This window comes from Physcomitrium patens, chromosome 3 (genome assembly GCF_059467195.1).
Source record: "Physcomitrium patens ecotype Gransden chromosome 3, ASM5946719v1, whole genome shotgun sequence".
Taxonomy (NCBI): domain Eukaryota; kingdom Viridiplantae; phylum Streptophyta; class Bryopsida; order Funariales; family Funariaceae; genus Physcomitrium; species Physcomitrium patens.
The window spans coordinates 1,315,622-1,334,927 of NC_143412.1; the positions used below are offsets into that span (position 1 = coordinate 1,315,622).

The 19,306-nt window shown below is 29.0% G+C and overlaps 1 protein-coding gene across 1 annotated transcript; it reads left to right on the forward strand.

Moving 5' to 3' along the window:
- The first annotated feature begins 51 nt into the window (after positions 1-51).
- Positions 52-1,295, forward strand: LOC149989459 (uncharacterized). Its single transcript, XM_090249397.1, has 3 exons — positions 52-67; positions 312-415; positions 979-1,295. Exons 1-3 carry the CDS (start codon positions 52-54, stop codon positions 1,165-1,167), a joined length of 309 nt encoding a protein of 102 aa, XP_090105523.1. The 3' UTR covers positions 1,168-1,295.
- The last annotated feature ends 18,011 nt before the right edge of the window (positions 1,296-19,306 follow it).

A 19,306-nucleotide genomic window follows, 5' to 3' on the forward strand; every position in this document is an offset into this window, starting at 1 on the left:
AGTCCAGTGGTCGTGGTTATGAATCTGATGCATGGATGTAATGTAGTAAGTATGACTGTTGTGTTGAGTAGTCCCTTGGCATTCATTTTACGATTTGTCGTCGCGATACACGTTCTCACCAATCCTTCCATCACCAGCAGGGCACCTTAAAAACCATCACCTAACCGCAAAACCAACTTATAACTCAGAACCACCATCATCCATGAGATTTCGCAGTCATTTGACACCAAGGCATGAGTCTATAACTTCAAAATGGACAGGCTCTGGTGGAAGCACGTATGAAGATCTCTTGAGGTCTGTGTTGTAAAGAGGATATCTGCTGCGAGTCGGCAGTAAACCTGCCCGAGCCAGCCTCCACTTCGCTGTTGCAGGGGCCTGTTTGGTCTCGCAAGCTCGCCTTCGATATTCTGTTCATGTACAATTCACCTTCCAAATACTCATTTGATCGACCTTAGAAACGCAGATTTGAGTCATCATCGCTTTTGATAGCATTGATTTGTCCACCGCTCCAATTGCGGGGGAAGCTTGGCTACAGTGTTTGAACATGAGTTTAGAATGCTTGCTGTCCATGTTGCAAGAGATCAGCAGCAGCAAGTGAAGCCGGATCACTATTTCTCAAATTTCTAATTCCACGAGATTGGTGAAGGAGATGGAGGTGCTGCGCGAGATTCTGTTCACAACTCCAGTTGTACGGTTGTCAGTGTCCATTGCGGCTTCTGCAGATGTGACTAAGCTGCTCGACCGGTGCATGGAAAACAATAAACAGCAAGAGGAGCTTCGCATCGAGTTTTAGCGGCAGAATTTGGCTCGAACCACCAAACAAGCACTTGACACGTTTCGATACGGGTGCATCAACTCAGACGATGTGATGGCTGTGATATTGTCTATCACAAGTGAAGCGGATGCCATCCTGTTGACTTCCACCCAGATTATTACTTCGCTAGAAGCCTCTACTGATAGGCCTTGCGGTGTGGACAGGGAGACGATGTTTGGAGGAGACGGGATGGTGGAAGAAGCAAAGCAACTGTTACTGGACCAGACCACGCACACGTGAGGATTCTGGGCATTAGGCGTGGCCGGGAAGACGCTTGCCGCTCAGCGACGCCATTCGAGCGCAGTTCACAGGAGGCTGCTTTTGGTTCACTATCAGAAGCGACTTGTCATTGAGGAGCTTCTTCCACAATCTCAAACGGAGGATCATTGGTCGCTCAGCCGCCCGCTAGAATATCCCCATGGAAGATTTGAAAGCACAGCTACATAATTTAGCTCCTCTGTACCAGCAGTCGTCACATTTAACACAGACTAGCAATGGTAGCAAATGCTATCTTCCCAGTTCCTTAGTACCATTCAAAGCGGATCAAGGTAGACAGTAACCTTTTACCAATCGGTTGTATTTGTCATGAATAAGCTCTTTCTCTTTCTCATGTCAAGTTTGAGTTTCAATGCGCTGCTTAGGGTCGCTCAGTAGAGCGTCAAATTGGTGGATCGGTGACACCCCTCGTGGTGTTGAGCCATACACTTTGATGAAGTTAAAACCAGCTCAAAATTTGGAACTTTGTGGATATTTGGGAATCAATTTTTATTTTCTTTTGTGGATGAATAACGTTTACAATGAACGTGGCTTGTATCAATCTGGATGCTTCAGGAGTGTCGATCCATGAATGTCATTTGAATACCTCACATGCCTAGACTTATATTTATAATGGATTTGGTAAGATTGAAGGATATATACCTAAGTCTGGAATTCTTTATGACATATGTTCTACTGCATATAAAATAAATATCAAAGGTATATAAATACAGTGTTGGTCTTGGGGTGCCCCTGCTTTAGTGATAACAATCAAATTCTTCACTTCTTTTTGCAGTTTATAATGAATACTCTTGCTTTTATGTGTTGCCTATCTATTTGTTTATTTGTTTGCATACACGCCTTCTTTTTACAAATAATATTTTCCAAAATTTCATCTATCAATTGTGTAAGCTAAAATAAACCTCCACTAATTGGAAGTTTATTCTAGTTCACAAATAGTAAATTAATTATGAAAATCTTAAAGATTTTAGCTATTATTTAAATCTTAATTAATTCACTTTTTACTCTTTTTAAATTCTCTAAATAGACAATCAACTCCTACTATTAAACCACACCTACAATCGTAAACTACTCACAAATGTATGTTCAAAAAATCCCTTTTCTTAATTCTTAATTTAATTTATTTTATTTTATTAAAATTCATTCATTCATAAAAAACATCAATATAAAGATATTTGCTACAAAGGTATATACTATAATATAAAGATATCTCTTATATCTACTATAATATAAAGATATCTCTTATATCTACTATAATATAAAGATATCTACTATATTTGCTTTAATATAAAAATATTTGTAATAATATAAAAATATCTATTATAAGTTTCTAACCTATCAATCAATTATAAATACTTTTAAAATCAAATATGCATCTATAAAGCTTCTAAGAAGCTTTACAACAAAATATCATCAAATCTACTTACATTTATTAACTTTCTAATACTTCTTATCTATGTAAATATCTATAAATGGAATATTATCTCCTCTTCTAGGTATGAGTTCCACGAGGAGTAATAATCACATGTTGGAAAAATTCACAATGTAACAAATTGTATTTGCTACATATTTTGATCTTTGTTTTTTTTGAAGGTAGTTGAAAGGTCTTCTCAATCATTGATAATATTTCATACCAGAGTAGAAAGACCATCCTAACATTTGATCATTGTTGAGGCCTTCATAGGTTTCTTCAAATAAAATATTTGAAATACTATTAGAGATGGTTTTCATCTCTAATAATATCACTAAATAACTTGAGTCTCTTCCAAGGACATGATATCAAACATTTTTTATCTCGCTATTTTTTTAAAGAAGAACATGTCAATTTTGAAGATCTTCATCTCTATATTGTTGTTTAGAAGGTTGTCACAATTGTAGTATCTTATCTAATAGATCAACAAATAATAGCTTTTGAGTTGTATTTGCCAATTGTTGATATTCCATTGTTAATGTCAAGAATATACAAAAACCAAAGATTATGATAGAAGATAAAATGTAATTCTTATCAATTCTTATTTTTATTATAATAAGAATTTTTTTTTTTCTTTATTTTGGTTTTGATAGATATCATCAATTAAAAGCATCAACCTTCTTTGCTATGTTTATAAGATTCTTAGCTAACTTCTATGTGTGTTTACTAATATCGTATCTCCACTAATGTATAAGATATTCTAACCTATTTTGATGCCCCCTTGAGTCTAAAACTTCTTCAATCTCAAATTCTTTATTATTTTCTACTTCTATGAGAAGAAGTCATACTTATTGTCTTCCTAGTATATTAATTATATTGTATGGCTTAAAAAAAATATGTAGAATATGAAATGGATCTCCACTGATTTCAATAGGTATAATTGATAAGCAATTGGATTGATTTATTTACAAATAGGAAAAGGTCTAAGCCTATAATAATTAAATGTGTCAAAAAGACGAATAGTCTTAATATTAAAACAAAGTAATTATACCTTGTCACCCACGTTGAATTATGATTATTCCTTGTAATAGGCATCCATGTTGATTTTTTGTTGTTTTTGAGCCTCTTTTACTAGCACCTTCATTATTGCGTGGATCTTTGTTAAATAATTTTTAAAATCTTCTGCTATAAGATTATTAACTTTTGAAAATTCAAAAGTATGAAGTTATAGAGGATAACCATAATTAAAAAAAAAAGGTGTTTGTTGAATAAAAAAATATATCAAATTATTATATGTAAATTCTACCAATGACAAAAGAGTTGTCTAATCAGCTTAATGATAGTTGATAGTATACTTCAAATATTGCTCCAAAATTTGATTCATCCATTTTGTTTGTCCATTAATTTTAGGATGAAAGACCAAAGATAATTTTATATCTACCTTCAATATTATTATTTTTTTTTTACTAAAATCTTAATAAAAATTATGTGTCTCTATTTGATATAATATCCTTTGGCAATCCATGATAGTGATAAATATTGTTAAAAAAAATCTTAGCTATTTCTTTACCTAAAATAAATTTTATACATGATATGAAATATATATTTTTAGTGAAATAATCTACGATCACAAATGTAGAGTCATATGAATTTGAACTTAAAAGATCCATAGTAAAATCTATAAAAATAGAAGTCCATAATTATTCTAGTATAGATAATCATTAGAGAAGTCCATAAGATAGATGATGAGGAGTTTTTGATGTTAAGCAAATGTCACATGACTATACAAAGTCTTTCATAGCCTTCTACAATGGAGCTACTAAAAATCTCTAAATATTAGCTCTAAAGTCTTATTGTATCCAAAATGGCCTTGTTGGAAAGTTGTGACAAACTTAAAAAATACATAACCATGCTTCTATTTCTAGAACATATAGACAACATTTGAAATAAAATAGGTTGTTCTTAAATTTGAACTTGGAAGTATCATGAGACTTAAAAGAAGTATTCTTAATATCATAAACAAGAAAATCAAAAGACATACTTGATTGAATTTTTTTGACAAAGGTTGAATCAATAATTAATGTTGATTTTATTGCTCAAAGATGCAATTGCTTGGTGTGAGCCACAAATTCACCACTCATTAAATTGATGCCACACAATAGGTTCATGGGTTGGAATGGAGGGACTCCCAATTGTAAAATTGTTGAGTTAATTTAAATGTGGATATTTGTAGTTCAATTCAAATTAACTCCTTTCAAGCAATGGTTACTGACATTAAATTAAAATATTAAATAAAATTTATTATAAAAATATAGTAAAAATAATTAACTAAGTTATTACTATTAATTGACTATAAGAATAAAAACTTAAATTTGAATTAAAAGTTAAAGTTAAAGTTAAATTAAAAAGTTAAAGTTAAAAGTTAAAGTTAAAAGTTAAAGTTAAATCAAAAAGTTAAAAGTTAAAAGTTAAAAGTTAAAATTTAAATTAAAAAATTTAAGTTAAAAGTTAAAATTAAAAGATTAAATTTAAGATTTAAAATTAAAAATTAAGTTTATAAGTTAAAATTAAAAGTTAAGTGAGAATATAAAAAGTTAAAAGTTTTTCTCCAAATTATCATTGTTAACTTAACTAAATCTTTTAGAAAATTATAATTCCAACTCCTAAATCATGTAAATGATTATAGGTGCACTCATAGGCTTTTAGACAACCCTCATAGTAATTACTAACAATCTCTAAATTATTAAACTAACTAAGTTGCTATTCTAATTTTTTAACTCTTATCACTTTAATTTTAATTAACCTAATTCAAGGAATAGGCTATAATTTATACCATCAAGGGTTTTAATCCTAAAAATTCTATAAAACTAAATTCCACTTATATAAATCCTAATTTAATATGCTCAATTATCATAAAATAGGAAAATAAAAAAATAAAATTTTTTTAGAGTATAATTGAGAGCTCACACTTGGACTTCAAAACAACCATTTTTTGTTGATAAAAAGCTACATTTCTTTCTTTTGGTACAAGATAAGAACGTCTAAAAAGTGCATCTCATAAACCTTGTTTTTTTTTAAGTCAATATGTGATCTTGAAATCAAATCTTGATAATGATATGCTCTAATATGCTTGACAATTATTTAACCTACGTGTTGACAAGGAATACTTGAGGATCTTATGATTTGTATATATAGTAAATGGACTGAAAAAGCCTTCTTAATAATGACACTATTCATAAAAAGAATCCATAATTTTAAAAACTTCTTTATTGTGGATTTTGTAATTGATTTCTATTGCTGAAAATTTCTTGGAATAGAAAGCTATTAAATGGAGTTTGTTATTTCTTTCTATTTGTGACAATATTGCATCCAAATCAAAGTTTAATGTATATGTTTCTATAAAAAATGCCTTGGAGAAGTCAATATGATACAAGATAGGTACAAAAATACATTCTTCTTTAAAGTATCAAACAATGCTTTGGCTTCTTTATTCTATTTAAGTTTGTCTTTACAATTCTAATGTATAAGTAGAGTTGTAACTTAAAAAAAGTTCTTGATGAAGATCTAGTAGTAATTAAAAAAGCTCAAAAATCAATACATCTCTTATTGTTCTTCAAATCTTCCAATCTATAATAATTTGGACTTTTTTGAGATCCATCATAAGGTCTTTGTTGGAAATGATGTATCTTAGGAAGTCAAATTGGATAGTATAGAATACAAACTTTTTCATCTTGACATATAATCTTGCATCTCCTAATTTTTATAATACACAATAAATATGAAATTCATGTTCTTTTACATTTTTAGAATAGATTAAAATGTCATCTAAATAGCAAAAAATAAAATTATCAAGAAACTCACAAAAAATATCATTCATAAGATGTTAAAAAGTGATTGGTACATTTGTGAGTCCAAAAAGTATGATATTATATTTGAAATATTCATACCTAGTTAAAAAAGAAATCTTCTATTTATCTCTTTTTTTGATGCAGACCAAATTCTATGCTCTTCACAAATTTATTTTTGTGTAGATCTATGTTTGATTGAATTAACTAAGAAGTCTTAAAATTAAAAATAAAGAATACTTATTTTTGATGGTGATCTTATTAAGTCCTTGATAATCTATGCTTATTTGCAAAGATCTATCTTTTTTCTTTACAAAAAAGATAGGAGCTTCTTCTAGAGGTTTTCAATGGTGCATGAAATTTTAGCAAAATTCTTATCAAGGTATTCTTTTAATACAATCAACTCATTTTGCAATAAGCTATAGATTGGTTCAAATGGCAATTGAGCTCTTTCTTGAAGATCAATTTAATAATCATAAGATCAGTGCTCCAAAAAAATATCTATGTTCTTCTTTTAAAAAATATCTTAAAAATCTTGATATTGACTAAGAATATCACTTAACATCTTTCTTCCATCAAAAATGGGTGTGGCATATAATGCAAAAGATAAATTTTATTTTGCCACATGCATGAAAGCTCTCATATCTATCAGTAAGAATTTGGATGTATTAGGCTTATGTATTTTTACTTGACTAACAAAAATTTGGATTAAACTATAAGAAAAGCCAAGATTATAAAAATTTCAATTTATATGAAGGTTATATTTTTTTAACTACAATAATCCTAAAATAACAAGATTGAAAGGAGATCTTATTATATTAAATATTACTACACTATTATGATCTTTAATTGCTATATCTAAAGAAACAGTCTTATAAATAACATCTCCAAAAGACAACAAATAATCATCTATGACTACTACATATACTGCTTTAGTTTTCTTAATTAAAGATATTTCTTGTTTTTTGACAAAAGCTTTGTCTATAATACAAGTTGAGACTTCTGAATTTAATAAAACAAAGATTATGTGATTTTTAAGTCCTAAATACATATCTATTTTAAAATGAGATGAGATATCTAATGAAAGAATAAGACTATTATTAGATATTACTTATGATTCTAGCTGCACAATCCCTATTGTAGTTGAAAAAACTTATTTTTTAACACATTAACTTTTTTAGCAACCATATTCCTCATTTTGTGATTGCATTGCTTCTTCAGATAATATTGAGTAGTTTGCTTAGCTTTTCTACAATATAAGTATAAATCCTCTTGATGATGCTGAGTCTTTTCTTGCTTAGTGAAAGGTTTAAAATGTATTGTATTAATTTGCATTAGTTTCGGCCTTGATGAATAAATTTTTGAAAATTTAAGAATTACCATCATTCTTTGATTTATTCCTTGTCAACCAGATCTTTGTTCTTAATATCTTTCAAATAGTTGATTATAGCATGCAACTGTCATAGACATATGCATGTAAGCCAATAATTACATGTATAAATATGTAGAAGTAAATAAAAGTAAATAAAAATAAGTTAATTCTATAGTATTTGATATGGAAGCTTCTTAGAAGCTTTATAGACACTGCTTTGACTTTATAGGTGTCTTTAATTGACTTTTTGGGATTAGAAACATAGTCAACAAGTTGGCCATGTGCCACACATGTTGTTAGTTTGAAGACAATTGGCAGAATTTGCTTACAATAACACGGTATATTCTTCTACAAAACAAACACCTTTCTTTGCTAATTATGGTTATCATCCACGACTTGATACTTTTGATTTTTCAAAAGTTGATAATCCTACTGCAAAAGATTTAGCAATTCATTTGTCAGAGCTACATGCAACGATGAAGGTACAGTTAAAAGAAGCTCAAGAACAACAAAAGGTCAATGCGGATGTCTATCGAAAGGAACAACCACCATTCTACATGGGTGATAAGGTATGGTTACTTCGTCACAATATCAAGACCACTCGTCCTTGTGACAAGCTGGACTATTGAAGGCTTGGATCATTTTCAATTTCTGTACAAATCAATCCACTTGTATATTGTTTACATCTACCGGTGTCGTAATACATGAAGTCTAGCTTGAGAATGCTCCGAGCACCTGGCTGTAGAAGGAAGAATGGAAATTGTAATAATAAAATCCTAATTCTAATAGAATACTAAAAATACTCTAATTAGACTATAATAATGCTAAGCAAGCTTAATCAAATTCAAAAAAACTTCAAAGAAATTTCAAACAAACAATAGGAATTTTTAAAGAAACTTTAAAAAAAACACAAATGTCATTCAAATACATCTCAATTCAATCTTAATTTAATTCTAGTTAAAATCTTATTGAACTTCATTCAAAATTTAAGCCAAACTAATTGAATCTTAAATCCTAATAAAATCCTAAACCCTAAATCAAATCTTAACCAAATCCTAAACCAAATCCTAATCTAAACCCTAAACCCTAAATCAAATCCTAACCAAATCCTAAATCCTAAACCTTAAATCAAATCCTAACCAAATCCTAAATCCTAAATCAAATCCTAACCGAATCCTAAACCAAATCCTAATCCAAACCCTAAACCCTAAACCAAATCCTAATCCAAACCCTAAACCCTAAACCAAATCCTAACCAAATCCTAATCCAAACCCTAATTCGAATCTTAAACCCTAAATCGAATCCTAATCAAATTCTAAACCCTAAATCAAATCCTATCTAAATCCTAAACCCTAAATCAAATCCTAATCCAAATCCTAAACCCTAAACCAAACCCTAACCAAATCCTAAACCCTAAATCGAATCCTAATCTAAATCCTAAATCCTAAACCAAATCCTAATCCAAACCCTAAATCCGAAACCAAATCCTAATCAAACCTTAATCCCTAACCAAATCCTAATCCAAACCATAAACCCTAAACCAAACCCTAAATCAAACCCTAATCCAAACCCTAAATCCCAAACCAAATCCTAACCAAATCCTAATAATTCCTACAACAGATTTAAACCTCAATAACTAATGAATAAACCGTTGATCTTAACTAAAAATTTTTATACTTCTAAAAAAATAAGTTAAAAACAAATACAAAAAATTTGATAAGGATCGGAGTTACTAAATTGACGATATCTTCAAAAATGTCCTTGGGTATTGGCCGGCCTCCTTCTCCAATCCTAATACTAATCTTCCAGAGCCAATATCTCTCTTTTGTACCTTTCGATTGATTTCAAAATTCTCATACACATAGATAAACAAGTCTTATATTCTCTTATGCAAGTTTCACTCCAATCCAACTAATAGATTGCAAGAAATCTCAAAAACCCCCACTAGACCTAAAATTCTACTTTCTGAGATCTTAGCCCACTTAAACCTCAATATCCCTTAATTCAACCGTTAGATCAAGCTCAAATTCACGAGACATATTAAACACATCTATAACCATAAATCTACAAAATTTCACCCGTAGATCTATTACAAAACTCTTGAAATCACCCAAAACGTAAACCCTATTTTATTTCATAAAATCCAAGTCATCCAAAACAAACCTCGACTTTGCAAAGCTCTTACAAAATTATATCAACTTCAAATCACCCAAAATCAATGTTCATAGAAAGCCTATTCAGTCTGCTATCAAACCTCACCCTTCGATCTCCAAGAGAACCCCGGAGTCGTCGTCGAGACTCGGTTTTGTGCCCCAGGGTCTGATTTCGACCCTGGTTCATAATCGGCTCTCGAGGTATCAATATTTAGTTTTTCTAAGTAAATTTTTTCTATAATTTATTCTTAACTTTCTTCTAAAGATGCTTATATCATTTATTTTCCCAATCTACTTTGATTTGCCTCACTTATGGTACTACAAAGTAAGTAGAAGTCACCTTTCTAAAAGGCAGCATTGGTACCCTTTAATTTTTCTACCCCTTTGACTATTAACTATATTTTTAATATAATTTTTTCTATTAATTTGAACTAAGATCTCCTAAATTATAATAATCTCTACACTCTTTCACCTATTAATCATGTTACATCACAACACGAGAGTCAATGAAAATCCATCCAGTATTCAACATGTTTCTTCTTGAATCATACAAGACAGTGGACATACCAAGAAAAAGACAAGCTCTACCTCCTCCTATAGAAGTGGACAATAATAAAGAGTTTGAAGTAGAAGAAGTTTTAGATTCAAGGCGGCGCCAAAATAAATTGGAATATCTTGTCCATTGATATGGATATGATATTAGTGAATGCACATGGGAGCTAGTAAAGAATCTTGCAAATGTAGTAAAGGTGGTGGAGGCTTTTTATCAACGACATCCATCAAAATTAAGATGAAAACCTTCTTTATAAAAGAAACAAGATCTAGACAAGATAACATTTTATTTTCAATCTTTGTTTGTAGCTTCTTTATAATTGTGACGCTCAGGAAATGGAGAACTAATAACCAACAGATTTGATTCAAGAGCCTTTGTTTGTTGATCTGCTAGACGAGACATTATGATTGTCACAACCTTCAAGATGATGCAATCGAGATGAAGATCTTCAAGAACGATATGTTCTTCCTTGAATAGATGGCGAGATACAATGTGTTTGGTATCATGACCTTGGAAGGGACTCCCGATGTTTGGTGATTTTTCTAGAGGTAGGAACAACTTCTAATGGTGTTCCAAATATTTTATTCAAAGGAAGTTATATAGGCCTCAATAATGATCAAATAACTGGGTGGTCTTCCCGCCTTGGTATGGGACACTACCAATGGTTGAGAGGCCCTATCAATCATCTTTGAAGAGAACAAAGATCAGAGTATGTGGCAAATGCAATTCGTCGCATCATAGATTTTTTCAACATATGATTACCGCTCCTCATGGAACTCGTCCCTAGAAAGGGAGGGGGGAGATAATGTCACGGACATATGCATGTAAGCCAATAATTACATGTATAAATATGTAGAAGTAAATAAAAGTAAATAAAAGTAAGTAAAAATAAGTTAATTCTATAGTATTTGATATGGAAGCTTCCTAAAAGCTTCATAGACACTGCTTTGACTTTATAGGTGTCTTTAATTGACTTTTTGGGATTAGAAACATGGTCAACAAGTTGGCCATGTGCCACACATGTTGTTAGCTTGAAAACCAAGCTAACTATGTGGCCCACATGTAGAAAAACTTGCCTTGTAAGTCAAGGCATGTGTCCTACAAAGTCAATACATATTGGAGGTCCTATAGAACGTCGCTACATAGTCTCTAGTTAGATAGTATATATAGAGACAAGAGTGAAGCCTTCTTCATTCTTGTCAAATCCTTTCTTGCTTCCAGTCTAGTTTCAAGGGTCTCTAATTTTCTTGTCTTTTGGCAATAGCCATTCCAATTTCTTTTTTAATATACATATCAAGTTATTTCTATTTTTTCATCTTTATTTGAAAGATTTCTCACTTTTTTATTTGTCTTTATTATGTTCTTGTGCTTGACAGCAACAGCTTAAATAATATATTTTTCTAAATAATCTACTTTTGACATTGTCAATAACAAATCTTTGACATTATCTTTCAACCTATATCAAAATTGTTTGGTAAGGGCTTTGTCATTCTAATGCACATCACAAGTGAAGTTTTGGAATACATCAATATATATAGTAGTTGATTGTGAACCTTGTCATAAAGATAAGAACTTAGTCTCTATTACTATTCTTCAATCACTTTCTGGAAATATGACCATGAATACTTTTAGGAATAAATTCAAATCATAAAAGAATTATGAATCTTTTTCTATCAAAATTGTAAACCAAAAGAGAGCACTTCTAAATAGAAATGCGTATATAAATCTAACTTAAGTAAATCCATCTGTATATTAGAATAGATAAAATCTTAGATAAATCTTGGCTTGTTGCAAAAATCCTCAAAATTTTGATCTTGTTCTATCAAATTTCTTAGCTATACTAATCCTTGCCTTACTTGTGCTTGTAAAAGCAAGACTACTTGGATTTGATTATATGGTCGATTTACTTACTTTTCTTAATTATACAACTTCTTAGTAGAAATTCTAGACTTTTTTAATATGCATAGGAATAGTGCTTCTATAATTGGCTTTAGTGATGTGTGAAATTTCTACCATAAGAATATTAAGAAGCTTGTAAAGATGTGGAATAGTTGCAAATTTATTTTTACTTTTGCCAAATATAAAATTTATGATTTTTTCTTCCATTTCAAATGATTTAATAAATCCAAAAGTGAAATTAGAGGAAGGTAATCAACAACCTCTAATGTATAATAAAAATTTTTGCAAAGAGAGATGATGTGCTCTTTTTAAGGAAAAAAATTAAGGTTTACAAAATGAAGAATGTTAGTTTAAAGGTAGATAGTTTGCAACCTTCAAAGACAGTAATAGAAATAAAATAATCCACTCACTTCTAAAATATAAAATAAGAATAATAAATTCTTTATTCGTATCAAATAGAGTCTTTTTTCAATATGTGTGACTATTAGAGACATGAATTAAAATAAGAAGAATCTCAAAAAACTCTTATTTAATTCAAAAAAAATAAATATTCACTCCAAAAGTATTATAGTATTAAGACTAATATGGCTATTGTCAGAGACAAAAAGAATATAGATTCTTAAAATTAGACTAAGAACAAGAAAGGAATTGATAAGAATGAAGAAGAATTTATTCTTATTTCTATATATATTATCTAACTAAGAGTTACATAGCAACATTCTATAGGTCCTCCAATACATGTCCAACTTGTGAGACATGTGTCTAACTTATAAGATAAGCTTTCTATATGTGAGCTACTTAATTAACTTGTTCCACAAGCTATTAATATATGCTATACATAGCTAATTTATTGGCCAATTTTTTAACCTATTAATCAACTATAAATACGTTTAAAGTCAAATACATATCTATGAAGCTTTTAAGAAGCTACAATACAAAATATCATCAAATCTGCTTGTATTTATTTTCTACCTAATACTTCTTATTTATATAAATATCTATGTTTGTGACAGTGACTACTTTTTTTGATTTGAAAGCTTTATTACAATAATTAATATGAATGAAGTATTCAATTATAAAATAATAGAGTTACTAGCAGTATAGGATCTTTTTTCTTTTATGATAGTTTGAAAAATGGGAGTGTGAAATAAAATAAATCTCTACTAATTGAGAGCCTATTCTAATTCACTACAATTTTAATCATCTAAATCTTTTAATAATTTTTCCTAAGAATTTGATTTATGTCCAACAAATCTAATAATTTCTTATTTGTAAGTCAAAAAATTCTCTAATTTAGGTGATTTATTCTAATTTATAACTATTAATTAGCATATAAATTGATTACATAAAATTTTGGCTTACTTCTTTGTAAAAGAACTTAAACTAGTTGGTTAATTAAACTCATATTCTAATAATTATAAAACAATAATTTTAATACTTAAAAAATTAAATTATATCATAATTAAAAGATAATTTTTTTTATTTTGTTTTAATTTAATTTAATTTTTTAAATTATTAATTATCATCCAAAATTAAAATTTCATGTAAGAACAACTTCTCATCTTTGAATGAATTTTCATTCAAGAATGATATTTCATCTATAAACAAGAATGCATCCATTTTTAATTAATACTCATCTAAAAATTTTCATCCATAAGTTTCATCCAAATTTAATTCATAATTTTTTTTCATCCAATCATCATATATGAAATTTGTTCATCCAATTGTATTAGTTCATGTAAGATACATCCTAAAAATTGAAAAGAATTAAAAGCCATCACCTCCCATTTCTTTGCAATGATCTTCTTGGATAAAAATGATTATCATTTCTTTGTTGAAGATTTTCTTTGAGCAAGCTTTAGCTTTTTGAAAACTACACTTTAATTTGTTCCTTAAATAATAAATTTTGCCTTCAAATTCAATTAATTGCCTCCAATATTGTCCTTCAAAGTTGATACTTTAATTCGATAAGGTAGCAAATTTTTTTTTATAAAATTGAGCGCCATATCTTGGTCCTTTGATTTAGTAATTCAAAGTATTTTAGAATCCTAAATTCAATTCAAATGGTACCTTCTCTTAAAATTTGAGCCTTTAGACTATCTCAAACCTCTTGATCTTGTCTTCCAAAATTGTACCTTCACTCGGCCACTTAAATTGAGAGACAATAGACCCCCTTCTACAAGAATGCATACTACTACCACTTTTCGGATCCAATATAGTTGATTCTTAGTTTTTTTAGAAACTATGCATCTTCAACTATCTAGAATAATAATTCTTATTGCATTCTAATTTGTAAGCAATGAGAAAGACACCTCCAAAATAGAGCTATCAAATTGTGAAGGCTGAATACTATTCTTTACTAAATTCAAGGATTCTTCTTCATACAAATTCTAAATTATAAGATTTTTATGTCTAAAGAACCAAAAAAAGGATAATATCTTTATTTAAAAATTCAAGAACTGATTTTAGAAACTAAAAAAGAAAGCTGGAACAACTAGCTCCTTGCAAATCCTAGAATTTTTTTTGAATGGCTTTGCCTATCAATAAAAGAAAGAAAGAAAGTTTGAGCAACCAAGCCATTCTTATACAATTGAGTGGAGGCTCGTGGAAAGGAAGAAACATCTCCATCCTTCAACTCTAAGTTCCTTAATCTAGATTTACAACCTTCATTTATCTAAGAATTAAAATCCGAGATTGAGGCTAATGGCCATTGAATGAGCCGTAGAAATGACTTTTTGACCAAAATAACTTCACCATTGTATTTAAAATACATTCTATAGTAAAGATTGACTATTTACATGTCTTAATCTATAAAAACTGAAATACTTATGAAGATTAAAAGTATGGTAATTTGGATTGAATTGAATCAATTCCAAAATTACTTCTAACTTACTTATAACATCATCATTAACATAATTTAAATTAAAATTTACTATAATTAAAAATAAATAATAAAAGTAATAAAAATTAATATTATATTAATAATTTTGGTCATGTCAAGATTTTCAACCATCATAGAAAAATATGATCAAATATCAAGTATATAAGGTATTCTTAGAAATAGTTAAAAAAGATCTAAAGTCTATATTAGACCATTGAAAGATTAATTGAAGAAAAAAAACTTAAGTAAAGAGGTTGTTGGGACATAATTCTACAAGTAAGAAATAATGTTGTGACATTCCATTTGCAAACACTACTTCTGTTGCAACATCTTTTCTTTTCTTTACCTCTATTTAATCCCTCATCTTCATCATTGTCGTCAACTTCTTCTCATCCTCTTCTTTCACCAACACCTCCTCCTCATACATTATTTTTGGCCAACACTATTCATTTTAAGATAGCACTATTCTTACTACTTAAGATTATATTCTCCTTCTGCTTATTCACTTAAATCCATTTGCTCTTTAATAGTCTTATTAAAGTTTTTTTAGCTCACACTCCCGCAAGTACCAACATCTCTACTTTGCTTCTATTTACCACTGTTGATTCATAGTAATGGTTGTTATCACTGCTGTCTTATTACGTGTTATCTTGTTTGGGAATGCATTGAGCACTTAACTGTGGAAGGTGAAGTTGTGTTTCACAAGTATTCAAGAAATCTTAATAGGTTTCATTCATATGAGAAGAATATAATCTAAATTTCAATTCAAAAGTCCTAAAAAAACACTCCTCTTAGTAGCCTCAATCATACATAAATCCCAATTACCTTTTTACTTTCATATTTAAGAAATTTAGATTTTTCTTGTAAGTCCTAACTCTAATCAATGAGCTTTGACAAGCTGTAACTTCTAATTTTATCATCCACTTGATGTGAAATTTTACATACAATTTTCAATATAAGTTTTCTATGAGCTCAAGAAGTTTCAGCCAAATCCAACTCACAGATTGTGAAAAAACCTCCAAAAACTATACTAGTATTACTTAGCCATAGACTTGAAAAGTGATGTAGAAGTTCCAATAGTGATTTCTCCTTTTCCAACTATTAACTTCAATTCAAAATTGATATATAGCTTGATCTTCAAGTCTTCCAAGACCATGCCAAATTTTACATTGATTCGACTAATAGATCTCTAGATATCATAGAAACCCTATCTAACTCCAAACTACCAACTTCTCGTATATTCTTGCACCAAAACCTAGATATCTTTCAATTTCATCATTGGATTATTACAAAAAAATTTATACACTTAGCAAACCCAACAATCCAAATAGTAAAAAATTTTGAATCATAGATGTTATACCAATTACACAAACTAATTAAAAGTACTAGCCCTAATTGTATCACATAAAAATCCAAATCACCAATACAAACCCTGATTTTGAAAAACAATTTTTAAGCCCTTATAAACCCTAAAAAAATAAGTCTTATGCCTTCGAAAATAGCTTGAAGCTAAATCTTAAATTCTAATCCTTGATCTTTGAATGAAACCGTATTTTGTCCTAAGCCATCATTTTAGTGGCCAAAGGTCTGATTTTGATCCTGTTCCACAAATGGTCGATCCCTCGGTATCAATCTAATCTATCCTAAAGGATTTTTAGCCCAATCCTATCCTCAACTTAACCTAAGTATCAACCATATTAATTATTTACCTCTCTTAACCTGATTTTATCAATTTATGGTCTTTCTAAGGTATTAAAAGAATCTCTATAACCTAGAAGGTAAAAGTACTAACCAACCTTCAACCTACTAACTATTAAGATAAAAAATAACTTAAAAGGCTTTTATAAGAGCTATTTTTAGATATCTTAAATTATTATTGAATCAAGATAATTATACATTAATTAGAAATTTAATTTTGATTATAGTTTCACTATATAGTCATATTATATCATGACACTGCTGCTCATGGTGCCTTCTCAATTCTCCTTCAATTTGTCCCCTCTTACTACATCTTAGAACTTTTCTCTTCTAAGATTTCATTTTTCTTTCTCTAAATGCTTCCAAATCTACTTACATTGATGCTTTTCTGTTAATATGTGTTTTTTTCATAGCTATATTGATATTAGTGTTGACATGAAGTATTTCCTTACATTTTTTTAATGTTGCCCATCTTCTAGATCTTTGCTTTCACTCAGTAACATTCAAATTTTATTTTAGGATTGATGTTTTTAATTGATGAATTGGATACTTATGCTTGAATGAATCCTAAGGTCAATGCCATGTTTTTGGACTTCTTAAAAAAATTATCATAGTTTATATCTTGATGTTGTAGCTGCCATTTTATACTAACTTTCTTATATTAATGAGTTGTAATATCTCTCAACAATTTTATTTCCATTATATTTGTCTAATTATTTTGAGGTGAAAATTTTCTAACTAATAAGATGTAAGATAAAAGTAGAAGATTCATAAATGCTCCATCAATTTGGATCATGGTTTTAAAAAGTAGCCATTTCTTAAAAGGGCTATTTTTCAAGTAGCTATCAAATGTATCTTTTACCTACATTTTAGTTCTCATCTTAACAAGTTGCATTTTAAATCATGTTTAAATGTATTCTACTTGAATCAATTTGGACAGAAGATTCTTTTCTTCAATAGTATATTTCTTAATAAATTAGATATAGAATTTGAATATTTAGAAGCATTCAAATATATATATATATATATATATATATACATATATATATTCATGTACTTGTATAGAATTTTCTATGCTTCATCCAACTTGATAAGTAAAATATACAAACTTTCATAAGTTAGCTATCAAGGAATTTGTTGATTTATTTTTGCTCTTTTAACTTGACAATATTGTGCTGATTTTATCTTCTTCTTTTGGCATGTGTTCCACATATTTTTAGCTACTCATGAATACTAATAAGCTACTTCCAAATAACTATTGCAACCAAAATTATCATAATCATTTCTTAACTCTCATAATACTTTGCTTAACATCTGTTGATAATAATATATGTAGTAGGTCCTATGACTACCAATTAGCTTAGAGGTTATTAGATGACACTAAGCTTGAGCATAGTGATTAACTAAAGCTTTAATTCATATACATTGATTATGACGTGTGTAATTTTGAAAATAGTTTATTCTCTTAACTTTCTATGTTCAAGTCTCTCTCGATAATTAAGCTAGTTGTAAAAAGAGTAGAATTTTTTCTACTTCAAATTACATATTATGATTCTATTATTTTCTTATTTTTAAAATTTTAAAATATTGAATTCACTATTTTGTGTTCTTTATTTTGTTTCTATAGATTAGTAGCAACCACTAAGGATCTTTGTGATATAATATCATTACTTGCAATTATAGGCCAACATACATTTTAAAAGATAAAACAATATATCTTATCATTTTCTTTTTTTTTTATGAAATAAATGCCAATCAGTTTTGATTTCTATACATGCCAATTTAGAGGATTGACAACAATGAAACTTTTATATCTTTCATAGGATTCAGTTTAAAGGATTAGGATTAACTAGGATTGTAGATTTATTGAAGTAGCTAAAATTATTATGTTCAAACTTGTGTTGTCTGATCACAAAAATAATATTATTTATTTATTTATTTATTTTATTTATTTTATTTCTTCATAAGAAATTAAATTTTTTGGTGCATAATAACTAGTATTGAACATGTTCTTGAATTATTCCTTAATTGCAATTGACTATCAATCAATTGTAGTAATTGATAATTTGTAGCATGTACACCTATATTTTTATTTGTAATGGCATATTTGTAGATAGACTAATCCGTGCAATATTCCAAGTTTTGAGACTCACTTGAATTTATGAAATATTTCAAGTGTATGGAACTTACTAACTTATGACAATTATTGCAAGTCCAGTTTTGGAGCGTTGAATCATTACCAAAAGCAAGTAGTGTCTAGATTTATACTATTGTTTTGATTGAAATTTATGGTATGTAAATATCCTCAATCATAAGCCATTTCCTACTCCTTATTTATCTTGCTAGATATGTTTGTTACATGTTTATATGATTAGTAATTACTATATAAGTATTAAGAATTTAT

What these genes read in the sequence shown, in the direction of transcription:
- LOC149989459 (XM_090249397.1), top strand. An exon ending in GCCTTCGATATTCTGTTCAT is followed by an intron (nt 416 to 978) that starts GTACAATTCACC and finishes CGGTGTGGACAG; the next exon opens with GGAGACGATGTTTGGAGGAG.